This window comes from Pezoporus occidentalis, unplaced genomic scaffold (assembly GCF_034315485.1).
Source record: "Pezoporus occidentalis ecotype Australia unplaced genomic scaffold, CSIRO_AGI_Poc_V1 ctg76, whole genome shotgun sequence".
NCBI classification, from domain to species: domain Eukaryota; kingdom Metazoa; phylum Chordata; class Aves; order Psittaciformes; family Psittacidae; genus Pezoporus; species Pezoporus occidentalis.
This window is the reverse complement of record NW_026916115.1, coordinates 3,378,675-3,403,712: the sequence shown is the minus strand read 5'-3', so window position 1 is coordinate 3,403,712 and position 25,038 is coordinate 3,378,675. Positions and strand designations below refer to the sequence as shown.

The following is a 25,038-nucleotide window of genomic DNA, read 5'->3' as shown; positions in this document are numbered from 1 at the left end:
TTTGTAAATTTAATCAGCTTTAATTTTAAAATAATCAGCTGTATATTGTTATCACCTTTGCTGTAATTGAAAGGTTATTTCAAACTTGACTGACCTTAGTAATTACATACCTTCTGATTTACAGTCTAGATTAATTTGTCATTGGATTATACCCATTTTATGTACCCAGTGGACTGATGCGTGAGCACTTTTGATCTTGGTATCAAGCATAGCAGCACTCTAAAACAAATGGGTGCAGAAAAGTGTCAAAGTGCAATACTGAATGTTTGTTTCCTGTTTTGACCACTACCTATACTAATCTTTCCTGTAATGGCTCTTGGTTTCTTCCCATGAAGTTTAATCTTGACTTTCCTAACTGAAAATTAAAGTGCACATTTTGAGTATTAACACTGAACTTCATAGAAGTGTCCATTTAATGGAGATGAAGATGTTTTCCGGTATACTTTCATGAGATGCTTTCTGAAATTCATACCTTTGACAGTTTGTTCTGGGTTTGATCTTACTCTGTTATACTGGTACAGCTATTAAAGGAGCTGTTATTGTATGCCAGATTGCTGAAGGGAATCTTTTTGTCTTTGACAGAGTCTTGGTTCACAAGCAAAGCTGACATACTTGAGAAGATTGCTTTATTTCACCTTTTTCTGTATTCTTAAATTCAAAATCACACAAACCCAATGTGTAAATTATTAGAAAATACCTTGGTGTCTTCTAAGGTGTATCTTGATTTTGATACCAGAAGTGTTCCAAGAGTGGACTTTGTGAAGCTGAAAGAGAAAAAATAGTTTGTTGGGTGTGACTGTTTATAAACAGTACATAGATAAATAATTTAAAAAAAGGTTTCCAAAACCTGCTTAGTTAAATAGATTACTCTGAAAGATGAGTAAGGTCCTTGTGAAAAACCTCTGCCGTATTGTTTCCTTGGTGGAATGTTTCTTCTCTTTGGAAAGAATAGCATGGACAAAGATGATTCTACTGATTTTAAGTGGACAGAGGAAAAAATAGGTTTTGCCACAAAGCAAGGTGCATTAAAGTGCTATATGTTCCTACTGTCATCATCCCTGAAACATGAATCAGGATATCAAAGAAGGCATGTTTTTGTTTTTGTTTTTTTTTTTTGTTTTTTTTTTTTTTTTGTTTGTCAGGTAAGCTTAAAAGTGCAAAGTCATTTTGATGCTGAAAACCTATGTTTCCTGGTTGTAGGGGAAGCATAGTGGTATGAAAGGAAGTTGTTCTAAGGGCAGGTAGATAAGAGATGTTAACATTTTTGTATACCACATTGGATTCATGCTTCCTGTATGTACAGGACAACTGATATTTTTAAATACATAATTAGAAGTAATAAACTTGATGCAAAAATTGCTGAATGAAAGTTTATGAAATAGAATCCTAGGCAGTTGAAGTAATACATTAGTGAAATAGCATCATTTAGGTTGGAAGAGACTTCTGGAGGTCATCTAGTCCATCTCCCTGCTTAAATTAAAGTAAGAGCAATTTCTTAAAGGTTGTTCCGGCCCTTAAAAACTTTCTGGGTAACCTGTTTCTTTGTTTGATTACTCTCATAATGATACCCCCCAATAAAAACCCCACCCAATCTCCTTAAGCAAAGTGAACTTGGCTTTCCAACTTGTCTGTTGCTTCTTGTCCTGTCACATCCGGAAGAGTCCAGTTCTGTCTTTTCTGCACCCTTCCAATTAGATAATTGTAGACAGCAATATGGATTCCTCTGAGCTTTTTTCTTTTTTTTTTTCTTTTTTTTTTTTCCCCAGGCTGTGCAAACTCAGTTCTGTCACCCTCTCATTGTACATCATGTGCTCCTGCCACCTGGCCAGCTCAGTGGTCTCCTCTGGACTTGTTCCAGTGTGTCAGTGTCTGTTGTGTACCAGGAAGCCCAAAACTGGACGCAGTGCTCCAAGTGGTCTCACAGGTGCTGAATAGAGGGGATGGATTACTTCCCTGGGCCAGCTGGCTAGACTCCTGATAAATAGCCCAGGGTGTACTTGGCCTCCTTTGCTGTGAGGGTACACTGCCATCTCATTTTCAGCCTTTTACCTGCTGGGATCTCCAGGTACTTTTCTGCAAAGGTCACTTTTTATCTGGTTAGTGTCCAGCCTGTCTTGTCACACAGGGGTATTCTGTTGTGGATACAGGACTTGGCACTTGCCTTTGAACTTCATGAGGTTTCTTTCTATGCATTTCTCCAACCTGTTCAGGTCCCTCTCTGAAGGAGCCCTGCCCTTCAGAGCATTGACTACTTTGCCCAGTTTGGTATCATTGTCAAACTTGCTGAGGACACATTCTGTCCTATCACCCAAGTTGTTAATAAAGACGTCAGATAGTGCTGGTTTCAGTGATGATTCCCAACAGATAGGACTGTAACCACTTGTAACCAGACTTGCTATTGCCACTTGCTGTTCTTTCAGCCCAGCAGTCTAGTCAATTTCCCAAACATCTTACTGTTCACTTCCCCAGGGCCAGTCTTGCCTGCTGGCTGTAAGAATACTATGGGAGACTTGTTAATGGCCTACTGTATTCAGTGCTCTTCCATCATCTGCTAAGCCAGTTGTCTCATTGCAGTAAGCTATTGTGTTCATCAGGCATCATTTGCCCTTGGTAAACATATGCTAGCTATTTCCGATGACCTTCTTGTCCCTCTTGGATGTAGGAATAGCTCCGTAATCCTTCATGGACTTAGGTTAGGCTGGCTGATCTGTAGCAGCCTGGATCCTCCCCCTCTCTTCTTGAAGTTGTATGTGATGTTTGCCTTTTTCCCAGTCATAAAGAACCTCCCCCAATCTCTTGGCCTTTAAAAAGTGGTAGTGTGGTATCTCGGTGACGTGGGCCATCTGTCTCAGAACTCTCAGATGTATTTTTTCTGGTCCCACTGACTTCTGTGCTTCTGAGCTCAAGCTTCCTCTTTCAGAGGTAATTTACCCCAGCAGACTCTGCTACTAGGGTCAGGTGTCCAGGAGGCTTGAGGATGGACCTTACCAGTGAAAACTGGAGCAAAGGAGGTATCAGATCAACCTTTTCGTGTCCATGGTTATCAGATCCCCTGTTCCACTGAGCAAGAGAGGTTGCTTCCTTTGCCTTCCTTTTGCTGCTGATGCAGGTGTCTGTCCTTGCTGCCCTTTATCCCTTATTGGTTTTATCTCCAGCTGGATGTTGGTTTCTCCTAATGCCATCCTTGCATGCACAGCCTGTATCTTTTCCCTGAATCTGCCTTCTGTGTGCTTCTGAAGCAGATATCAAAACTGTTTCATTTTCATTTTCATTTTACCTTTTCATATCTAGAAATGTGTAAATCTTTGAAAAGAAATTTTTGAAGTCTTGGTTAGTAAAAGATTCTAATCTGAGCATAAAATGTTTGATTGAAAGGTATCAGTTCTTCCTAAGCAAGCAGTAAGCATCAAACTCTTGTGGTAAGGGAGTAAGTCCTGTCTGTAATGTACAGTGCAACTTGTACTGTGGTGTCAAGGAGACAAAACAATAAGAAAAATGACCCACGCCTCTTATACGTATATATTAATTTCCCCATAACTGAAGTTATTAGGTAGAAATTTATAACTTCAGTGTATGCCATTCCTCTTTTCATGCATTGTAGATGAAAAAGAGATTTTGGTATTTAGCAGCAGGATAGTTGTATAAATATTTGATGTAATACAGTCTGTACATAAGCTCTTCCAAGTGGAATTAATGTTTTCCTGTCAATGCATAAATCCATTTTAGAAATCGTTGGAATAAACCAAAATGTTGGAAACTGAGCCATTTTAAATGGGTAGTGGGCGATCAATTATTACATGCATTCTTCCAGCCTCTCAGGAGTTTTGTGTCTCTGTTATTCCAGAAAAGGGAGAGAGTTCTTGAGTTATAGTCTGTGCAAACAGTTTAGAAACAAAGTTCTTAGCTGGTTTAAACCCTCTGCATGTGCTTGGTGTTGTTTCAGTATGTTAACTGGTGTAAGTGTTGTGTTTTGTGCTGATGTTCTTTTGTTGATTTAGCAGTACCAAGATGACACCTTGGTTTTGGACTCAGGTATGTCAGTCACTGGTCTAGCTTTTCTGTCTGAACAGGTCTTTGGGTGTCTGTTTAGAGCAGCAACATATTTTTTAGCATGGTTGGGAATTCTGAGTTGGTTCCCAATGTAGTAGAAAGGTATTCACAGTTCTGTGAAAAACAGTGCTCAATAATTAGAGTAGTTAATGGTAAAATTGCTGTCTGACCATTTGTCTCTCAAATTGTTGGTGTTACTGAGAAACAATACTACATTATATGATTTAGACTGAGCCATCTGAAATGCATGTGGCAGAAAAAGGATATATTTTCTTTTCCATTCTGTGAACCATTTGTTTGTTTTGTTCCACTGGTGTATGCTTTCATTATTTCCTGTTATTTGGAAGAGAACTCTCGCAAGTAACTTCTTGGTGGCAGTGCTGCATAAGCAATAACTGTTCCTGGTCCTAGCTGCTTGGTTTTTGTCTGTGGTTTGTGTATTATTGTGCTAACATAGGTGCTTGTGTAGTCAAGTGTTGAACTGGCTGAAGAAATGCTCTGATCTTCCTTTCTCTGCGTTTAGTTGTTTGTCACTTAAGCCGTCTAGTGCCTTTCAGTGTGTTGCTGCCCACATACTTGTGCAAACTTAGCAGAGAAGGAAGGTGGGAAGAGTTGCAGCTTTGTTAGGCAGTTCTTTACCACCTCCAACTTCAAGACATTACTGGAATATCTGTAGTTTGCAAGTATCAAAATTTTCATCTTGAATTTAAGTGTTTGTGGGCATTGGAGTGCATAACAGCAGTGGAGTTGGAGAGCATTTTGTGTGTGCCAGCAGTTTGTTTTGGAGTAAAACTTGAATTGGAACTCAGATCAAGGATACAATGAAGACCAGCCCTTGGAAATATGAGTCCGTCCTGTTCATGAAGACAGTTTGCCCATAGAGGTAAATTTATGTCATAAAAAGGTATTTTTATTCCTGTTACACTTCATCCTAATTGTTACTAATTAGTGTTGGCAGTATAAGTTTCTAAGAAATTGGGAACTGCTGGCTAGAATTCTTCTTGGAGGTAAGTTAAACAATTTTGAGGAAACAAGGGTAAAGAGTGAAAGTGACTAAGGATACAGAGAAGTCTAAATGATTTTTATGTGGTTATGAATGCTAATTCTTGGTGTTTATTGCTGTAGGGATGTATAAAAAGTGTGAGGGGACAGGGGAAAGAGTTGATCAAAATGTCCATGTAAATACTTTGTTAAGCCCCAAAAGAGTTAACGTGCAGGTGAATGTTCCCCATAGTTGTTATGACTGCTTATTTGCCTTTGACCCTTACAGCTTCCCTTTTCTAATTCTTCTTCTCTTTCATCATGTTGAGACATCAGAAAGTCAGACTGACCAAAAAAGGGCCAGAGGGAAGAGTAGTTTAGTATCTACTTTTCAATAATAACCAGAGAAATCAAAAGGTATAACAATACAAATACAAGTGATCCTCATTCCAGCAGACCCTCCCAGTTTCTGTTCCTGGCCTGTGTGATTCTGCTCTTTGTACTTTCTAGTAGTAAGTGAGCAAGTCGGGTCTTACTGTGAGGCATGGAAAAGTAGTTCTGTTATTTGTTACATTTTCCAGAAAATTCACAAGAGATGCCATAATAAGATCACATTCTTACACTGTGCAGATGTACAGCTAATGTCATCTGTTTTGATGGGGGTTCTGAACAGCCATCGTCTGATTTTGCACAGTTAGGGCTTGGGTGCTTTGTTGCACTTATTGAAGACAGCTTTTGACTTGGGTGTTGGTGAAATACTGGTGCTCTTCTAGACCGCACTCTGTGTTTGAATTCCTTGTATTGTAAATGCTTTACTTATATCCATGCTTTTGTCACCAGTGGTGCCGACGTTACCCATTCTAACACTTTGGCTGTGAGGTTGTCATGCTTTTGTTAATTGCAGTCTCTCAACTGTGTGTTTGTCATTTTGGTAGCTTGCCCTGTGTTTAGGGTGTTTAGGGACCTCATAATTCAACTTTCTCCCTCAGTGGAGACCAAGGTAATGTGCTGAAAATACTGTTGTGAAAAGGGTGTGCTGATATAATGACTTAATAGAACATGCGTGACCTTTCACACTTCTTCATATTTTTGTGAATTTTATAATTATAGAGTAGCAGCTGGTAGCTTCCTTCCTTTGTTTCAGAAGTAAAAATGTTTTGTGGAAGTATTTAGTATGTAAATACTCATAGTTAGCTTTCATATCTGCATTTAATGCATTGATAGTACAGCATGCTCATATTTGGGAAGCTGTCTTAAACTTTAAGAGACCATCTGTGATTTAAAAAAAAAAAAGAAAAAAGGTCTAGAATTGCAGGTACAGCTTTTTGACTGTTTTATACAAGCAGGTGAATTTGATATAACACTTAAAATTCAAGCTACTCTGGATAGACTGTCTCAACAGACAAATACTGGTTTTCTTTGTGATTGGATGAGAAAATTCAATTAAGGGAATTAATGTCCTAGCTTTTTGCAGGCTTTTTCAGTTATGCTTGGTGATGACATAAGCAACTCTATTGTATTATTTTAGTTACCTATTCCCCAGCAAGTGCATATTCTGTGATTTGTTTTTTTTTTTTTTTTTCTAATTGACTGCTCTAGATTAGCTTGAGGCTTGCACCAGAACTACTCAATGACAGGAATTCAATTTAATAAATGAGATGCATAAGATCTGGATAATGGTGATCTGGGAAAAAGGCTAAGTTTATTAACAGCACACCCCCCCCTCCCCCCATTTTTCTTTAAGACCAGTGATAGTTTCATTATAAGAAGGGTCTAAAAAGTCTCTTTGTCATGATGTTTTTAACATAGAATTGTCCTTTAAAACAATTTACTAAACAGATTTAATCGCTAGTGATGCGCGGATTGACTCCACAGCTCGTTAAAAGTTGTAAAGTAGGTATGCTTTTTATTCAGCGCTGAGACGCACGGGGATAATTCCTGAAAGTCATGCGTACCTCAGTGTTGTTTCCCTCTACATTTATTCTCTAAAGTTATATATATTCATAAGGTTGCACAATACGCCTATACATATTCATGTCCTATCCCCGCTTCGTATTATAATGAGCCAGAAGTTCCTCTGCACCTGCGCAGTGCCCCCTCTGGTCATGGGCAGGAGTCTCAAGATGAAGTAAATGAGTCTTCCTCCTCTGGGTAGGGGTCTTCAAGATGAAGTAAATGAGTCTTCCTCTTCTTGCACTTTTCACCTTTTTTAGTCTTTACGTGTGGCCTTAGAGTTTGGTCAGTGTCCCAGCCGTAAATCCTCTACTTCTCCCCTTTATCAGTAGAGTTTGATCAGTGTCCCAGCCGTAAATCCTCTGCTTCTCCCCTTTATCAGTAGATTCAGGCGTCTGCTTATTAACAGGACCGGAGGTCTCTGTTCTGCTTAGCAGGCATTTACAACAGATAGTCCTTTTGTTTAAACAAATTCCTCTAACCCCCTTGTACAACCCCCTTGTACAACCCCCCTGTACTACCCCCCTGTACAATGGTCAACCCTCTGTATCACTAGAAGAGGCAAAAAAACCCAGAAACTTTCTTTGGCAGCCCCAGATTAATTTATCTATTGAAAAACTTTCTTTCTTGTAATCATTGCTTAAGTTTGGCTTTTTATGAGGCTTTTCTTTAATACGTTACAATGTACTTGTCAGCTGTTTCAAGGAAGTAAATGTAAGTGTATAAAGTATGTGGAAATATTTAACAAGAAGCTTGGTATTGTTTCATATTATAAAGGAAATGTTTGTCTTCCTAATACTGGGTGTACTAAATTGCACATTTTTGATATAAAACCAGTAGAAGTCCAGATAGCTGCCAAAGCAAAACTCATAGTCCTTGCTATTTTTGAAAATCTGTAACTGAATAATAAAAAGAGGTATGGTGTGGTTATCAATGTACAGTTGCCTTTGGTAGCTGCTAGAATGAAAAATGTAAGATTAAGAGAGGTATCTAAAGAAAATGAGATTAGAAGAGAGCATGAAATAGTGTCCATGCCACAGTGCAGTGCTGGACTGACTACAGTTTAAGAGTTTTTGAGAAACACCAATCTCAATGTATGTGGTTGGTTGTATAATGGTAGCTTCCGTGGTTAAGAATGAAACGTGATTTGAAGTTAAATCTGCAAAACCTAATATTCTGAAAGGTGTATGTTGCAAATCTCAAGATAACAGTTGTCATAACTTAAAATTCTGGCTTTGAGGAGCAAGGATTTTACTAACTCTGCAGGTAGTCGGTGGCAGGCAATGAATCAAAATTTCTTGAGTGTTTCACTGGTGTTGGAAGTGACATTTTTAAAGGCACTTGTTTGGCAGGGGGAAAGATTGGCACCCAGGATCACTATGGCATTGTATCATACTGCTGTTCCATATGGTCTCTTTTTGCTTTACATCATGTAATTCTTACTGGAAATAATAGCTTGTGGAGAAAATACCTGGTAAAAATATTTAATATTTTTTAATGGAGAGAGGCTGTTCCCTTGGCTAAATTAGACTAACACTATTATTTTTACTAGTAAGGAATAAAATAATCTGAAACAGTTATGTTAGCAGTAGCAGCTATGCTACTGTTTTGCTCTGGAATATAGGTCATGACTGTTTTGAGCAAGTGGCCATACAGTTCAGTAAATCACCTGGTGTTTGGTTTCAGTTTGAATGCTGCCTTCAAGCATCATGTAGCAGTGAAAAAAAAAAGCCAAAGGAAACCCAAATTTGTGAAACTGCAACTATGAAAAATTGTATACTCTTTGTTGCTGCTTCATATTTTCCAAAGTTAAAAATGAATTACTGGCTCAAGAATCTGAGGTGTGATGGTATACTAGAGTTGCTTTATTTACATTGTTTGCCTTATCCTTGAGGATACAAATACCTAGGTATTTGAATCCTCAAGGATACAAATTTTTAATTTTAATTTTATTTTTTAATTTTATTTTTTAATTTTTATTTTTTAATTTAAATTAAATTTTAATTTTGAAATTTTAAATTTTAATTTTTAATTTTTAACTCTATTTTGTCTAGGGTATAGTTTGTCCTACACAGCTCCGATTTGCTCAAGCTGTACCTTATGTTCTTTTGCTTATCTGGACTGATACTTCATCAGGTGTTCCTGGTACTTCTTCCACCCAGTATGTAAATTTTAGGGGTTCAGTGAGTTTGGAAGATGAATTTACTTTTCATCTTCCTTCATGCCTTTGACTTGCAGTGATGATCTCTGCTCAAGAGCAAAGATGGTGCTTCTCTGGGCTGTAAATGTCAGCTGCTTCCTTGCCTTAGTCATGCTCCAACCACATTAAGTACCAACCAATTAAGTACCAACCATTGCCCTAGAAGGGTTCTTCACTCTGATGATCTTAAAGTAAACCCAGTATTTTTCCCGGAGTGACTCAAACTATGAATCTTTGTAATGTTTAAGTGGTTCAGTGACTTATGTGTAATCCAGAGATTCAAGTCAGGAAGGCTTTATCTCTCCTTTATAATAAATGTTTCGGTATTTGTAATGAGATGTATTTAAAAAGTGCTAATTAGAATTTATTTGAGAAGACGTGGATATAGTATGTTTTTGAAGAAAACCAGACATTTTCTTGTTTATGTAGTTTTCTTGATTCTGTTTTCCTTACACTGTTATTCCTTGGTTATAAGATTGACGTGTAAAAACAGCCTGCAAAACCTCTGTATCTAGGCAGCCAGTATGACAACTAAAAACAGTTTGCTGTCATGAACAGACTAATTATTTGCTGTTGCCTACATAATAGAGGTTTGCTTTCACAGAGGCAGTGTTGCCAAAATAAGCTGTGTGGTTACTTTCTGGTTGTGTGTGTATGGAGCAGTGGTGTTTGGCTTTTTGTTTGTTTTGAGGTCGATTTGAGGTTTGTTGGAAAGACTTGCTCTTACCATTGTTGTCCTGGAAATCAGAATAAGTTTTATATACATGTATGTATGTGTATTGAAATACTGGGGATCAGTAGTCTTTTCTCTGCATTAGGTTGACTTTAATCTTGGGAAACAGCTAAGTAAATGCTTGCTTATTTTTTGTTTTTCCTGTATGTGCTTTACATAGTCTCACTGCTGGAGATGAGACAGTAGGAAACAGTTTATGACTAATAAAATAGTAGTTAGTGTGAATGTAGAGGCGTAGCTTCTTATATAAAGATTACCTGAAGAGAAATTGAGATGAAGGATAAAATTATAGTGCTACTGTTGTCATAAAATCGATTTGTTTAAATCTCATTAACATCTAGGATTTTCTTCTGCATTCAGTCAATAGAGAAAAGGGTTTTAGGGAAGAGCTGTATTGCATCAACATACTATATAATAAGGAATTTTGTGTGGTTGTATAGTCTTTCAGTGACAAAAATCGAAAAGGTAAAACTGTGTATGTTTGAAGCATTAATTAGCTTTCTGGGGAAGGTATGCCTCATTAATGTTAACAGGCCCCTAAGGGTGAGAACTTTGTATGCATCATTAAAGTTAGCAAGCTCACAGGGTGAGAGCTATAGGAACACATAGTTTTGACGCAGTTCTTGAAAGTAAGCTGTTGTGGTCGAGACATTCAGTTATATATGTGTGTCAGTGTCTGTCCACTTGCCTGTTCCCTCAGTGGCAAGTTAGAACTTAACTACATTGCTTCAGCAAGCCAGAAATATGAGTCGCCTAGAATCTGTGATTTCAAGTTCAGCTAGCTTAATGCTCTTTTTGCTGTCATGCATTTTATTGTGTAGCTGAAAAAGAAATGACCATGCTTTTTGGTGTACATTTGTACATAAGACATTTGTTAGCAGAAGATGAACCTCTGCATAGCTTCCTCCTCAGAAAGGTCCCAGAGATTCTCTTGAGGAACCTTAGTTCTGAAAATAGGTAGGATTTACGTCCCAGTATCTTATCTGGGCTTTGAGATCATCAGGGGAATGATAGGGCTTTGAAAGCCTGTCTTTAATACAAGACCTGATTTTGTTTGATAAAAGAAATTATGAATTAGCCTGTTCTTGATTGCAACCTTGAAAGAAGGCAGAAAGCTTCTTTTTAAAATACGTTTCTTGCTGCTTAGTGAAAATAGATCAACCTTTATCTTGCTTGCTTGTTGTCTTTTCATTGCTTTACATTTTATCAATTTTTTTGTGTGTTTTTGTTTTGTTTGTTTTTTTTTTTGTTAGCTATAATGTTGAAAACAGATGAGTATCTCCTCCTCCCACCCTCCCCAGCAGCGAAGTTGAGCTTGAGTTTGAAATTATTTGCTGGACAGAAACTGAAAGTAAAACCCCAAAATGTCTGGTATCTGTTTCATTGGCATTTACTTTGGGGACCAGCCTGATGAGGAAGTTTTTGAATCAGGTCTGCAAAGCAGCTCCCTTTTGGAAAGTCAGTAGCTCTACCTTGATTCTTATTCTCCTGTGATAGTGACTATGTGTTGCCAGCGGTGCCCTGTCCTGAGCTACTCTGTGCAGAAATCCCATGTCACTACCTAGGTATTTGTCTTTCTGTATGTGATATGCTTTTGCAAGTCTATATTCAGTATGAAATACATGCAAGCGTTAGGGAGGAAAGGAATTATAAGCATTTCTGTCCTGTGTCCCTTACTTTGATTTGGTGCCGAATCCATCTGGATCTTCCAGGATTGCTGCTGTTCAGCTTCTCTTGCTCTTCAGTCACTTAGGCTACTTAATAAAGGGAGCTACTACAGTGAACCTCCGATGCCTTTCTGGCATGAAATGGGGAAGCTGCTAGGTTTGGGCCTCTTATAGTTTAGTACTATGCAGATGTGAAGCAAGTTCCGGTGTTGGCCCCAGAACACCTATGTTCCAGGTAAGTATGGCTTAGCTGTTATACAGGACTTTGTATATTTCAGCAAAACACTGAAAATTAGAAGTACAGCAGAGAGATTAAGTGCCTTGACCAAAACTACGCAATAATATTCACAGGGAAAAGCAACAACTTTTGTTCAGTCATTGTAGTATCCCCACAGCTTGAGATACTTTCCTGGACCAAGATCCACCACCACCTCCTTTTAAAACTAGGTTTGATTGATTACTTTGTATTTCTAAAATCCTTTGGTCTGAAAACACTGTCATAAAACCTTTTCTAAAATTGTTACTCTTAAAATTTTAATCCTCTTATCACACCAGGTTTTATTTAGCTGAGTTTAGAAAAATTTCCTCCTATGTATTAGTTGCTGGGTTTCTGATCCCCCCCCCCCCCCCCCCCCCGATGTGTGTGGTATTGTTCGTTAAATCATGGAGGAAGAATTATCTTCTCTATAGTAAAGAGCATGACTGTTCAAGTTACTTCTGCAGAAATTACTTCCTTGCAGTAGTAGCACATACTTCCCAGTATTTCTTACTGTGCAGAGAACTTTCAAAGCACATTTTGTTGTCATCTTTCTGAAGATACTTTTGGAAGAACAGCTATGACTTGGCTCTCTGGTGGTTTGGGAAGTTACCATCTGGTCTTAGGTTTCAATTCTTGTAGCAATATTGGCAGAACAGAAGGTGTGTTCACACCTTGGCCACACTTGTTCATTAGGAAATAAGATGCAGTAGCAATTACACTAAAGCTGCTGGGCCTCATGCAAAAAGTAGCTGAGGTATATTATGTTTGTTGACTTTTCTGGTCCTGTCAGCCCCTTGCTGCTGGATACTGATCTCACAGTAATTTTAAACTGATAAAGCAAATGCTAAACTTGGTCAGTATTCTGAGATAGCATTCAGCTTCTGGATTGTCTGCTGCTAACTTCAGTGCTTAACTGATTGCAGACGTGATTGCAGACTACAACTGCCTATATGTTCTTGACTAATACAGTCAAGAATAAATTATTACTTTCATAACTTTTTCAGCTTTTTATCAGGAATGACAATAAAAAACCCAACAAATCATGAGACTTATTTATTAGTATAGTAGTAAGGGTCTGCTTTTAGATTTTGTATGTCTGATAGGTGGTGCTGTCCTTTGTTCTCTACTGATTGTAGGAAAAGGAGTTCAAGTGTATAACTCAATAATGAGTAAAAAAGGAGTAAGTCCTCAGTAGGACTAATGGTATTGACAGAAGGGAAATGACATAACCATCTACTGACTGGAGGTGGCTGGAAAGTCCAGAATGCATGTGTCTGTTCTTGTTCCTAAAGAGTAAAAAAAAACCCTTCAGATGTTCTACTCCTTTTCTTCCCCAAATAACCTTAATGCATGATTCTTTCAGAGAGGTTTTTAATTCCTTTACTGCTTTTCCTCAGAAGTGCTTAGCTGAAGATTATATTTTGTGCCTTTATAACATTAAAATAGAAACTTTTCCCCTCTAAGTAGCTTACTACTAACGATAGTATAAATCTTGATGAGATTAATGAGACTCGCAGTTACATTCCTAAACTCTGACATGAATTTTACTCAAGTAGTTTAATTTGAAAATTACTTGATCATGATTTTTGGTACTTAGTTTGTCTCTGGCATTAAAATCTATTTTTGGTAAAAGTCTGATCATAAAATATTGTATATAAAGCTTTTGCTTTCTAAATAGCTTGTGACTAGATGGGGGAGGAAATGGATAGTTTGTTCACTCTGGGATTTTCATTTTTAGTCCACACATTTTCCATGAATATGTTGCTATTAATTTGTCAGATGGCAAATTCTATCGCATGGACATCCAGGGGTTGTTTTAGCAGCTGACCTGAGCAGTCTGTAGACTTGTTCTTGTAACTGTATGTGAACTAAATGGTGTAGAACTGCATTCTCCTGGTTGAGGCATTTATTTCCTGAATGACTGACCTGTTTGTGTTCATGTTCTGCTACTAAACTGAAACTAATGTGGCTTTTGGACTGAAATGGGGTAGAGGGCATTCACATGAATAGCACCAATGGCAGGTTGGAGTAGGCTATAATGAAAGGCTGAAATTAGGGGTTCTGGAGTGGTAATTCAGCTAACATAGTTGTGTGTGGGGAAAAAAGTATGTGTCTGCACTGGATGTGGTAGTTTATGCTGATTGTAAAGGCAAGCTTGGAGTACACTCTTACAGAAATTAAAGGCCTTGCAACTCAAATGTAATTGCAAGAATGTGTATGGTGTGCTTTTAAATATGTGATCTGAATAAGAAACTCCTTGCAGTCATCTAATGTTTATAATGTTTCCTTTGTCTTTCAGATTAAAATTTAGGAAGAATGAATTTTCTTAAGTTACCTTTTGCCACATAGGGAAGAAAAAATACTTTGTGCATCAGTATGCTTTTCTAGCTGCATTATCATAAATTTCTCTGGCTTTAGACATGCTACATTTTCCCTCGTTTTATTATTGAAACATTGCTACAAAAAACTTTTCCTAGTTAACGGTGTGCCTGTGAGTTTGTACTTCGCTGCAGAAAGAACTCATAATCTAATATTAGCAGTTTGCATTTGTCTTTTGACTATTAATATAATAGAACCATTTTATATTGGAGTTACTGTGTTATTCTCCCATAAATAAGAATAAAAAATAAACTTGGATAGAATAAACCACTAAGGATTGTCAAAATAGGGTAACTTGGGATCCCTCCTTTCTGCAAACTTGTTAGAAGTAGTGGTGGGGCTTCATTTTTGTCATATTCTGTAAGTCCAGCAATAGTGGGTATAGGCTGGGAGAGACATTTTGGGTAGACTAGATACTTGCTCGTAATGTGACTGCCCATCATCCTCTGCTGTGTTCTCCAATGGTGGCGTAACTGCAGAGCTAATGATACTCAGGGTATGCAGTATTTGGGAAGCATAATTTTATGTCTTCTGACTGCCTTCAAAGAGTTCTGTAGTAGTGGCCATTCACTTTTATGTTGAGGACTTACTTTGAAATTCTCATTCTGAGCTAGATTTGCTGTTTATTGCAAGTAGTACACAAGCTCTTCAAAAACATTTTTACATGACAACTGTTAAAAAATACATGGAGTTAATAAACTGTTTACAACCTGCGTAGTCTGGAGATATGAAAGGCAAAGAGTGCTAAATGGCTAATCTGAATTTGTAATCACTCTGTGAATGCTATAGCTGTTGTTCAGTGCTATTTTATAATGTGAATCTTCTAAGAAGTTTTTAATGCTATACCAGTCAGTTATCCCAAAAATTTGAGTTATTCTGGGATTTCTGTGAATAATACCCTCACTGGTTGAGGGATAAATTTGTGGCTAAGTTCGGGAGAGGGAAAATCTTGTAGCGTTGCCTGTATCAATAGTTATTACAAGCCTAGTCTTTGAAAGACCAAAATCGTGCTGACTGTAGTTTCAAAAGGGATAGACTGCTTTCAATACAAGAATATTTTATAGTTCTCACATTTTTTTCTTTTTGGTCCAGAGTTGCTAAATTGCCTTTTGTGGCTAGCATGTGAAATAATGCCATTCAGAATGGTGAAGAATATGCATGTCTGTTTTAAATTCTGTTTTTGTGGTTCTCTGTAGCTAGACCTAAATTTGCATTCTTTTAATGATCACTTGGTTGTTTGAAACTGTAATTGAGAAGCAAGCATGGCACAGTTCTGCAGCATTGTATTGCTGTGAAGGACAATGTGAAGCTAAACCTGTGTTTGTTCACCAGTCAAAACAGACATTTGGTTGAACTACCCGTTGGGCACTTCCCAGCATCGGGAAGGTGACAGACAGTAGCAGTTTGTTTCCCCCCTGTGCTATATGTGAAGTGGGGAAGTGAAAGCTCTGAGATGAACTTCCTCATATGTTATCTATACATGTAGATAACAGCTGCTGCTATGTCATAGTATTTTTAAATATATACCCTAAAAATCATACACACTATCTGAAAAAAGGTTTCTTAAACCAATGATTTCAGAGTTTGAGGAATATAGTATAATACATTCATAAAGTTTCCACAATAACTTCACATTATACCTATTAAAATACTGTTTACAGCTTCAAGCCTGCTTATTTAATATTTTTCCTTCTTTGTTAGTTCTTGTGGCAGGAGAATACTGGGCTGAGATGGAAGTCAAAACATCATTTAGCAAAGCCAGCAGGATTCCTGAAACTGTATCCACATTAATTAATGAAGAATTTGTCCTGGTTCATCAGCAATCTGAGGATACCTCTGGAAAAGATGAAAAACCTCAGCTGAAGGTTTACTATTACTTTATTTTAAATGCATAGTAAGATATGTATTGATAAAACAATTCAACTTCTTTTGAGTATTTAAAGATACTTGTGTGTGTTTGAGGAGGCTCTTAGACTGCAGTTATTTGTCCTTGGTTATTACTTGTGAAATTAACTGCTTGGATGAAACAAATCTGTCCAAAAGTGGCAGTTCACTTTTAATAACTTCTTCAGGGGTCAGCTTTATTATATTCTGTGGTTTTATACATTTGTAAAGGACTAAAAAGTTCTTTTTAAAGAGTGAGCTTCAGATTAAAGTTTGGGAAGTATTCTTTATGTAGGGATCAGATTTCTCTAAATGTTTTTATCTTAAAAGAACATGATTAGGCCACATAGGAATAGACCACAGAGGGTTTTGGTTTTTACTTTTTAATTTAGTTTTCCTGCTTAGTGTTACTTCAGGCATAACTAAGACATTTTTCTAAAAGCTTTCTTCTGCCTCTTAGTAGCAGAATATTTTAGCATTTGGGTGACAGCTGATTGGTTAATTACAAATTTCCCCACTTGAGTTGCAGTGGCTGATTTACTGGTTTTGGTCTGCTTGAAACAATAGGAATCTGTTCCCCTTGAAACCACAATGAGTACTCATTTTGTCTTTGCATAACTGGCAGTTATTTACAGCCAGTGACTTCTGCCTGTATTAAACACTAGCTGCTTCTTTAGTAATTGTCTGGAAAGAGGCAGGTGAGCTGGAGGTAGAATCCAAGATGCAAGTTTATTATTGGCCATGGCTTTCTTTGGTCTGAAAAGTGAGTACTTGTGAAAGGCTGTATGTCCCTCCACCCCCACCAGGGAACGTCTCACCATTTTCTTACCATTTCTGTGGACTTGCATCCTTCCAGTCTGTGGGACAATTGGTGAAACAACTGAAATGGATGTGGCTAAGAAAGTAAAATTTTGTTCAAGACTAATCAATAGCAAAGTCTGATCTTCATTATGAATGGCGGGTATAAATGTACAAACCTCTTATTTTGAGAGGTCTGTAGCTTTTGGATGCATGGTTTCTGCATTAGCATTAAAAACGTGCATTATATGTTGGACATTGGATTATATTTGATTTAATTTTGTTGATTCTTATTCTGTTGTCTTGTTCAGCAAAGGTTTTTAACGTTTGCAATGGGTAAGGTTATATGTTTGAAAAATAATAGTGAAAGTAAAGCTACAAGTGTCTTTAAAACGTGTCATCTGCTTACAGGTATTTTCAGATGGAGATGATCAGCTGGAGAAAGCAATGGAAGAGTTACTGAGGGATTCTGAAAAAGACCAGAACAATTTCACTGCTCTCCAAGAAGGTTCCAGTGATGCAAGCAGCCAGGCAGCTCAAGATGGTTCAGCAGGTCAAACACATACGCCATCTTTGCACCTTGCTTTAGATCCTTCTACTACAGGTATTGCTGAAGTGCTTCCTCCATCAATCATGTATGGCAGTTTTTTTCTTTATGCAGCTTCAGGTTAACCTGAAAATGAATATAAAGCTTTCTGGAGCTTCATTCTAAAACTGTACTGAACAATATCCTGGGCTTCCTCTCCTTTTCTGATTATCTGAGGATAATAGACGGGAATAGATTGTCATCAGATTGATAGCCTATGCTGCTCAGTTTTGGTCAAGATAATTTTCATTTTGTCTTCAGTCCTAGATAAGTTAGGCCTAAGTGTTGTATAACTTACTGAATGGGCTATAGCTGATGTAGAAATGCTACTGATGACATATGAGAAATTCCAGGGCAGTTTTATTGATAGTACTACTTGGAAATGGAATATACCTTGTGAAAACTGATAAACTTTTCATCTCTGATTCTATTGCCAGTTATCAGTAACGACACATTTGAAACTGCTGTTTGCTGGGAATGATTGTGATACTTTTCTGGTATTTGAAATTTTAGTAAAAAAGAGAAGACAGAAAACTTTTTATATAAAATATATTGTGCATTGTAGATTTTTAAAAATGTATCTCTGTATATTAGGAATACAAGGCTGTGGCCATCTCTGTGGGCCTTGTACTAGACATTTTCTTTTTTCCTCAGTTGTATGCAGAGCACTTCTGTGACCTTGTGTCAGATAATTCCGAAAGCATCTGCTTGGAAAGTGGTGGGGAAAAAAAAAGTTTTTGTAGTAGAATAAGACAGCTTACACATAATGGAAATACCCGTCTCTTATATACACATGCACAGTTTTGCAACCTTTATGATTTAAGTATCATGGAAATACTAGCTATAGTAATAAGGAATAGAAATATCAGGATTGCTTAGAGAGGTTTGGAATGTCTGTCTTTGGAGATATGAAATCTCATCTGTGTAGGGCTCTAAGTAACCTGATCCAGTTTTGAAACTAGCCATAATCTAACCTGATCTGTCTTTGAGCAGAAGTTAAAGCTAAATGACCTCTAGAGGTCTTTTCCAACCTAGATTATTCTGATTTGTCCACCACATCTCCTCTCATTTCTCAAATGACAAAATGCCTTAAAAAACGCCACCAGAAAACAACAATAGTGGCAAAACTGCCAAAAGCCCTCTCAAGATCATCCCAGTCCATACTAGTGGTAAAGTAAAAAAAGAATGTTTCTTTTCTACTAAGTAGAGGAGCAGACAGATATCCTTTTTCTTTTTTCCAGCTCTCTGATGGTTACATGCAGTTAACATAGCTATCCCAGGAATCTGAACCCCATTTCATAATTCTACACAAGCTGCAAAGACCTGGGAGGAAAGAGAATTAGAGGCATCTTTATGTAAAATGATGAGTAGGAACTAGAAAGAGGTATAAGGAAACTAAAGAACATCTGGTGAATAAGCTTAAACAAAAATTGTGTTCTGGCACTGCTAAAGAGAAACAAAAGGCAATTTTCCCTATGCCATACTTGGAGATATGTGTTAGAATAGAATAGATTTAAATTAAGCTGCCGGATTTCTTCCTATTAGAGCTGAACATTTGAACACCATGTCCATTTTTCAAATGGGTAGGAGGTTTTGCTCATTCAGCAAACAACGTGTAAAAAAAAAAAAAAGAAAAGCAAATGCTTAAAGAAGTGGTTTCTTCATTTTCAGAAATCTCTGCACCAAGGCCATTTTTTCCTGGTGAACCCCTGGAAGAGGACAGTGTATTGTTTAACAAACTGACTTATTTAGGTTGCACAAAAGTGTCTGCCCCTCGAAATGAACCAGAAGCTCTACATGCCATGGCAAACATGAAATCCTCAAGTCAAGCCTCTTTACCTGTAACACTTTATGTTCCAAACATTCCAGAAGGCTCCGTAAGGTAACATACAAATCTTTCTTTTGTTACTTGCACAGACACATAAAAGGTGGCTCTGACTTTGTTACTTGTACGTTGAAGTAGAATTGCTGGATTTGTGCCTAAAGTTCTCGCTGAAGACAGTTTTGAGAAATTCCTCTGAAGCTACACAATATGTGCTCACATTTAACATGCAGTACATAGTTGATGGTAGCAGTTGCCGTACAGTGTCAACAGGAGCGTATATTTCTACCTGCGTCTCTGCTCTAATATAAGATTTCCGCTGTGAAGGGAGAGCTGATAATGCCTAGAGTCTAGGGAGATTGGGAAAAAATAATCACCTCCAAGGTAAATAGAATCATAGAATAGTTAGGGTTGGAAAGGACCTTAAGATCATCGAGTTCCAAGCCCCCTGCCATGGGCAGGGACACCTCACACTAAACCATATCACCCAAGGCTTCGTCCAGCCTGGTCTTGAACACTGCCAGGGATGGAGCATTCACAACCTCCCTGGGCAACCTATTCCAGTGCCTCACCACCCTAACAGGAAAAGCATTTCCTCCTTATATCCAGTCTAAACTTCCCCTGTTTAAGTTTGAACCCGTTACCCCTTGTCCTATCACTACAGGCGCTAATGAAGAGTCCCTCCCCAGCATCCCTATAGGCCCCCTTCAGATACTGGAATACGTTGAGGCAGTAGTAGTCCTGCTGGCTTTTGGTTTTGGGTTGAAGAGGTTTGAATTTTAGACTCTTCCATAGATGCTGAATACTTAAGACTTGCTAGTCTCTGTTTCCAGACAGCTATGATAAAGCCAAAACCTGAGTTTGGCTCAGGATGCATATGCTGATAGTCTCTAGATACTAAAAAAAATTTACCTGCCCCTTGTGAGAAGGGTCTGTTTAAGTAGTGATGAAAGAGTCGAGTTCTTAATCAGGGTGCAATAAAGGTGCATCTGTAGCATTTCTGTATCCAGAAGTAGGGAGCATCTGGATATTCAAGGTTTTTATGTTTAAACTCTGATACCAAGATATCTTGGATATCTGTATCAATTATATGCTAGATTTCTTTCCTTTCCTGTGCTTTTCTGTGCCGCACCTATGTGTTTGCTCTCATCTTGTGCAGAAAGGACTTTCAAGCACATGTGTTTTCTTCCGATTTGCTCTTTGAACCAAATTTAAATTTTCATTTGACATTATGACAATATTTCAATTGAATTAGGAAATTACACGGCATAATTTTATGATGCAACTGCCACATGAACACAAGGTGTTAGGGTGCTGTACGTATTTTCATAGCTATTCAAGCTTGAATGTGGCCATTCAGGAAGGTTGAAACTGAAGGTTCCTTTGATCTTCAATTGCAGAAGACATCATTACGCAAAGAACTGCCTAGGAATTTGCACAGAACTCTAAAGGTGAATCCATGTGTGACATAATACACTCAATCACAGTTTGAGTGACACCAGTGCCATCTTTGAGGAATGTTTCTATTCCATTCAGACAGTTATCTGAATACTTGTCATGTGGGGTTTCATTTACGATGTCCCACCAATAGTACAGTATGCTAAATCCTGTCTGGGATTTTCCTGCTTGTAGAAGACTAGTCCTTTATTTTTATTGTTACAGTCTTGAGATTCTATTCCAGGTAACAAATGTTTACTTACCTTTGATGTGAATGTGCATATGGACAGGTAGCAAAAAGACAAAGAACTGTGGAACTCTGTTACTCTATGAAACTCACTGTCTGGTAGTCTGTTCTGAGACCACCACCCCTGTTGTCTTCTTTAAAGTTTCTGAAATATTCATTGGGTTTGGAGTTTGAGAGGAATTTAAAATTTTATATGAGCCCTTAAATCTGGGATTAATATTCACCTGAACATGGCAGCAAGCATTTGCTAAGCTATATAGTCCTGTAGAATCTGAATAAATAATGTTTCCTTAATGCTTTCTTAAACAGAGATACAAAAGAATTTAAATCCATCAAAATTAAAAAAGCCATTTAAATTTTCACATTGCATTTTTTTTGTATGCAGATCACATACTCACAATTGCTGTAGTTTCTGCATTTCTTCTCTTTTTCCCTAATGATTGCAGAGCAATGATGGTCATTGTTACTGCATGATGTAGAAATATTTGTCTATATTATGGAGTATAAAAGAAATTAAGCCAGTGTTACAGCCAGAAACATTTAAATCTTAAATTTGCAAAGCCTGACATTTCTGTTCCTACTGCTCATCTTGTGTACTTGAATTTAGTAGTAATTACAGTTTAGATACTAGTTTATCTAAATGCAGAAGAGACTTTTAGGTAGGCATGTTTATTTTATCAACCTTTTTCTTTGATTCCCCCCTCTTCTTCTCCCTGACAGAATAATAAATCAATCAAGCAACACAGAGATAGCCTCGTTTCCAATCTATAAGGTGTTGTTTTGTGTGCGTGGACAAAATGGAACTTCAGAAAGTGACTGTTTTGCATTTACTGAAAGCAGCTGTGGAACAGAGGAGTTCCAGATTCATGTTTTTTCCTGTGAGATTAAAGAGGCAGTAAGTATTAAATGTTGTACAGTGACTGGTAAAAAGGATACAAGTGGTATTTTAAGAAGTTACTCCAGATGTGGAAGTGATATATTGTGCCTTGAAAAATGTTAACATATATATAATGAGTTTCACAGAATGTGCAGCTAGTCATAAATGAGTATTAATATAACTTATTTTTTCTTTAGGTATTTCAGTGTAATTCCAAAGTGCACTGTGATGGGATGATTTAGGAAGCCTGAGTTTAAGACAAGTATTCTGTTTTTGAGGCCTCATTTGTTTAGATTTCAGAATAAAGTTGCAGTGTAGACCTTATGAGTTAGAAATCATCATTTTACTGTACTCTGCCCTAGATATTTTGGGAAGAATTACATGATAGTTTGGGGGAAAAGTTTTTTTCTAGGGTGGAAAAACAGAGGTTTTTCCAGAAATGCAGGAGGAGGCTGTTAGTTGTGCTTTTCAGGTTGTGTATTTAACGATGCATTATTCAGGTCCTCTAATGAGTTGCATTCCTAATCTTATAATAATATATTAACCTGCTCAGCATTACATGAGCAGTGAATGTGGCATGAATAGAAACAGGAGATGATGTTACTCAATTTGCTTGGTTATTAAACCCTTGATCTGAATGCTTTGTGTTATATGAGGCATGTTTTGTGTTCACTATAAGAGGAAAGTGACAGTAATTTTATGACCTTCAAAATCACATCAAATGGTTTTATTAAAAGTACTCTTTTTAGTTTTTGTGAAAGTATTCTTTTGCTTTTCTGCAGGTCAGCCGAATTTTATATAGTTTCTCAACAGCATTCAAACGTTCCTGCAAACAAGCATCTGATCATGTTAAGGACTTTCTTCTTCCTACTCCAGATAGCGATGTGTACACTTTCAGTGTTTCCTTAGAAGTCAAAGAAGATGATGGAAAAGGAAATTTTAGGTAATCTGAATGGAAAGGGAAAAGTGGAAATCTCTTTGAAAAAAGCCTATAGTTATTTGCAGAATGCATAGCTACTGTGTTGCAGTAAAAATTATTTGGCCTCACTTCGTAAGTAGACTCATTATAAAAAGGAAGCTGTTGCTTTGCTTTTACAATTTTCTTCTCCATATCTTTTCTCTCAAGATTAAAAATCATTATACCTTTTCCAAGTTAGTTTCTTTTGAACCTGATTTGTGGTAGGGATACTAATGGTAGGCCTCTGTAAATGGAAAAGATAGTAGGAACTCTGTTAAACACTTCATTGAACCAGTTCTCTTGAGTGACCACAATCTAGCAGTCTCTTTATTAATTTATTTTAAATAAGCTAATGAAATCCAAATTTATTGAAGATTCAGAAAATGTAAACTTTTCTCAGTGTTACAGGGGACAGAGGAGGAAAGTATTCTTCGCCTTACAGTTAATTACAGGATGTTTTAGAATGGAAGAGAGAGTTGATAGTAAGAATTAGTTCTGTGAAAATGTCCTATTTATTTTTTCTTCATAGCTGGTATACGGCATATTTTCTATAATTTTAAAACCTCAAATACCCCATGCAGTTTTGGATATATTTGATAAACCCCAGAGAGCATACTAAATGTGAGCCTGTTTTTCTTAAGTGGTGCTTTATTAACTTATCAATGAAGAGGAGTTGTCAGATAACTCCAGCCATTAACATTGTAAGTGGGCTGCCACTCTCTTTTCTATATTTAACAGTTAATGTTTTATACCTGTGCTAAAGAAACTTGTTTCTTTATTACTTTAGCCCTGTGCCAAAGGATAGAGAGAAATTATATTTCAAGCTTAAACAGGGAATTGAGAAGAAAGTGGTGATTACAGTTCAGCAACTCTCAAACAAAGAACTGGCCATTGAAAGGTAAGATTCTTGTAAAAAATAATGCAGGTAATGTTTTTGAGAGAACAGTATTTAATGTACTTTTCCATGGCTTTGCAAGTTACGTGACAGAAAAACATACAACAACACAGAAAGTATTACTGCAAAGTTTAATTAATTTATAGGTACCCAGTTCAGTTTTAAATTCCTTCTGAAGTATTTGTGTAATTTTTAGGTGAGAACAAGAAACGTAGCCTGTAATACTCAGACATTCTTGGCTTTTGCTTTTTAATTGTCTTTTTGAATGTGGTGTTAAGATACTTAAAACATTCAAATGCTTTTGATTTTGCTTTCTGTTGGTTTTAAGTAGTGAAAAACTGTGCATTTATTGTAATCCTGCTTTACCAGCATCTTGCTGTTTAGTGTAAGTAATGAAGTTACGTTGTTTGAGCTACATTAAATCTTGGAGCATATTAATCTATTAGATCAGTGTACTGGAACACTACAAGTTTGGACTCAACCTCCTGTTTAGAAGGAGCAATCTTTTGGTGGAGTCTTCAAGATAAATAGGATTCCTTTGTAGTTTTTTATAATGTGATTCTAGTGTCTGTCTTCAAGTGGTGGTGAAGAGCCTAGGAATGGTTGGTAACTCGTGTTTCATGGAAATCACACCACGGGTATCCCTTTTGGACAGCATAATCTGACCTTTTGTGCAAAGCACGTGCACAAGAAGTGGACTGTGCATATGAAGAATAACTCTAAGTTGCTATGTTCATTAACAGTACACTCTTGTTACTATAGTAGTAGTAGGTATTGCATTAATTTAAATTAGGAAATCCTTCTCAATAGCTCAATTTTTAAAAATAGCAACCACCACCAGATGGCAATCTTATCAAGGAGTCACAATAGGAGAATATACTGTTACTGAAAAGGGAATTAAAGATAATGGGAGAATCAAGAAAAAAAAACCCACAACCCTCCCAGAATTTAAGATTAATGTCTTGACTTGCTTTCAGACTTTGATTTCAAAAATAAAACTGAAATTTTAAGCAAGGAATATATAGCAAATTTTTTTATGAATATTCTTTTGTGTTGTAAAATTGTACTTTTGCTACTCATTGGCTTAAAAAAATGCTATTTTAATTATGTTTTTAATTGAAATAATTTTGGCTTCAGAATTCAGTTAATAAATTATGAGCTCTTTTACGCATTTCTAAATAGCATTTAATTATTGGTTTGATTTCCCTCTCTCTTCCTCCTCCTCAAAAGTAAAGCTCCCTTCCTTAGAAATAAGCTTTTATTTTGGTATTGTTTAGGATATTCAATTAAGATGTTATTTTTATTGCCACGA

General features: G+C 37.0%; 1 protein-coding gene across 4 annotated transcripts in view; it reads left to right on the top strand.

Annotated features, from left to right (window-relative positions):
• The window catches only part of RABGAP1L (RAB GTPase activating protein 1 like), a 242,294-nt gene that overhangs the window by 2,628 nt on the left and 214,628 nt on the right, over positions 1-25,038 (top strand). For 3 of the 4 annotated variants that reach the window (XM_062602212.1, XM_062602211.1, XM_062602214.1), the window contains exons 1-6: positions 15,924-16,087; positions 17,316-17,508; positions 19,162-19,372; positions 21,717-21,891; positions 22,656-22,816; positions 23,619-23,729. In XM_062602212.1, the coding sequence (XP_062458196.1) occupies positions 15,953-16,087; positions 17,316-17,508; positions 19,162-19,372; positions 21,717-21,891; positions 22,656-22,816; positions 23,619-23,729 (986 nt within the window). In that variant the 5' untranslated portion in view covers positions 15,924-15,952. Of the gene's footprint in view, positions 1-15,923; positions 16,088-17,315; positions 17,509-19,161; positions 19,373-21,716; positions 21,892-22,655; positions 22,817-23,618; positions 23,730-25,038 lie in introns of those variants that run through there. The other variant, XM_062602213.1, reaches the window with a different exon arrangement.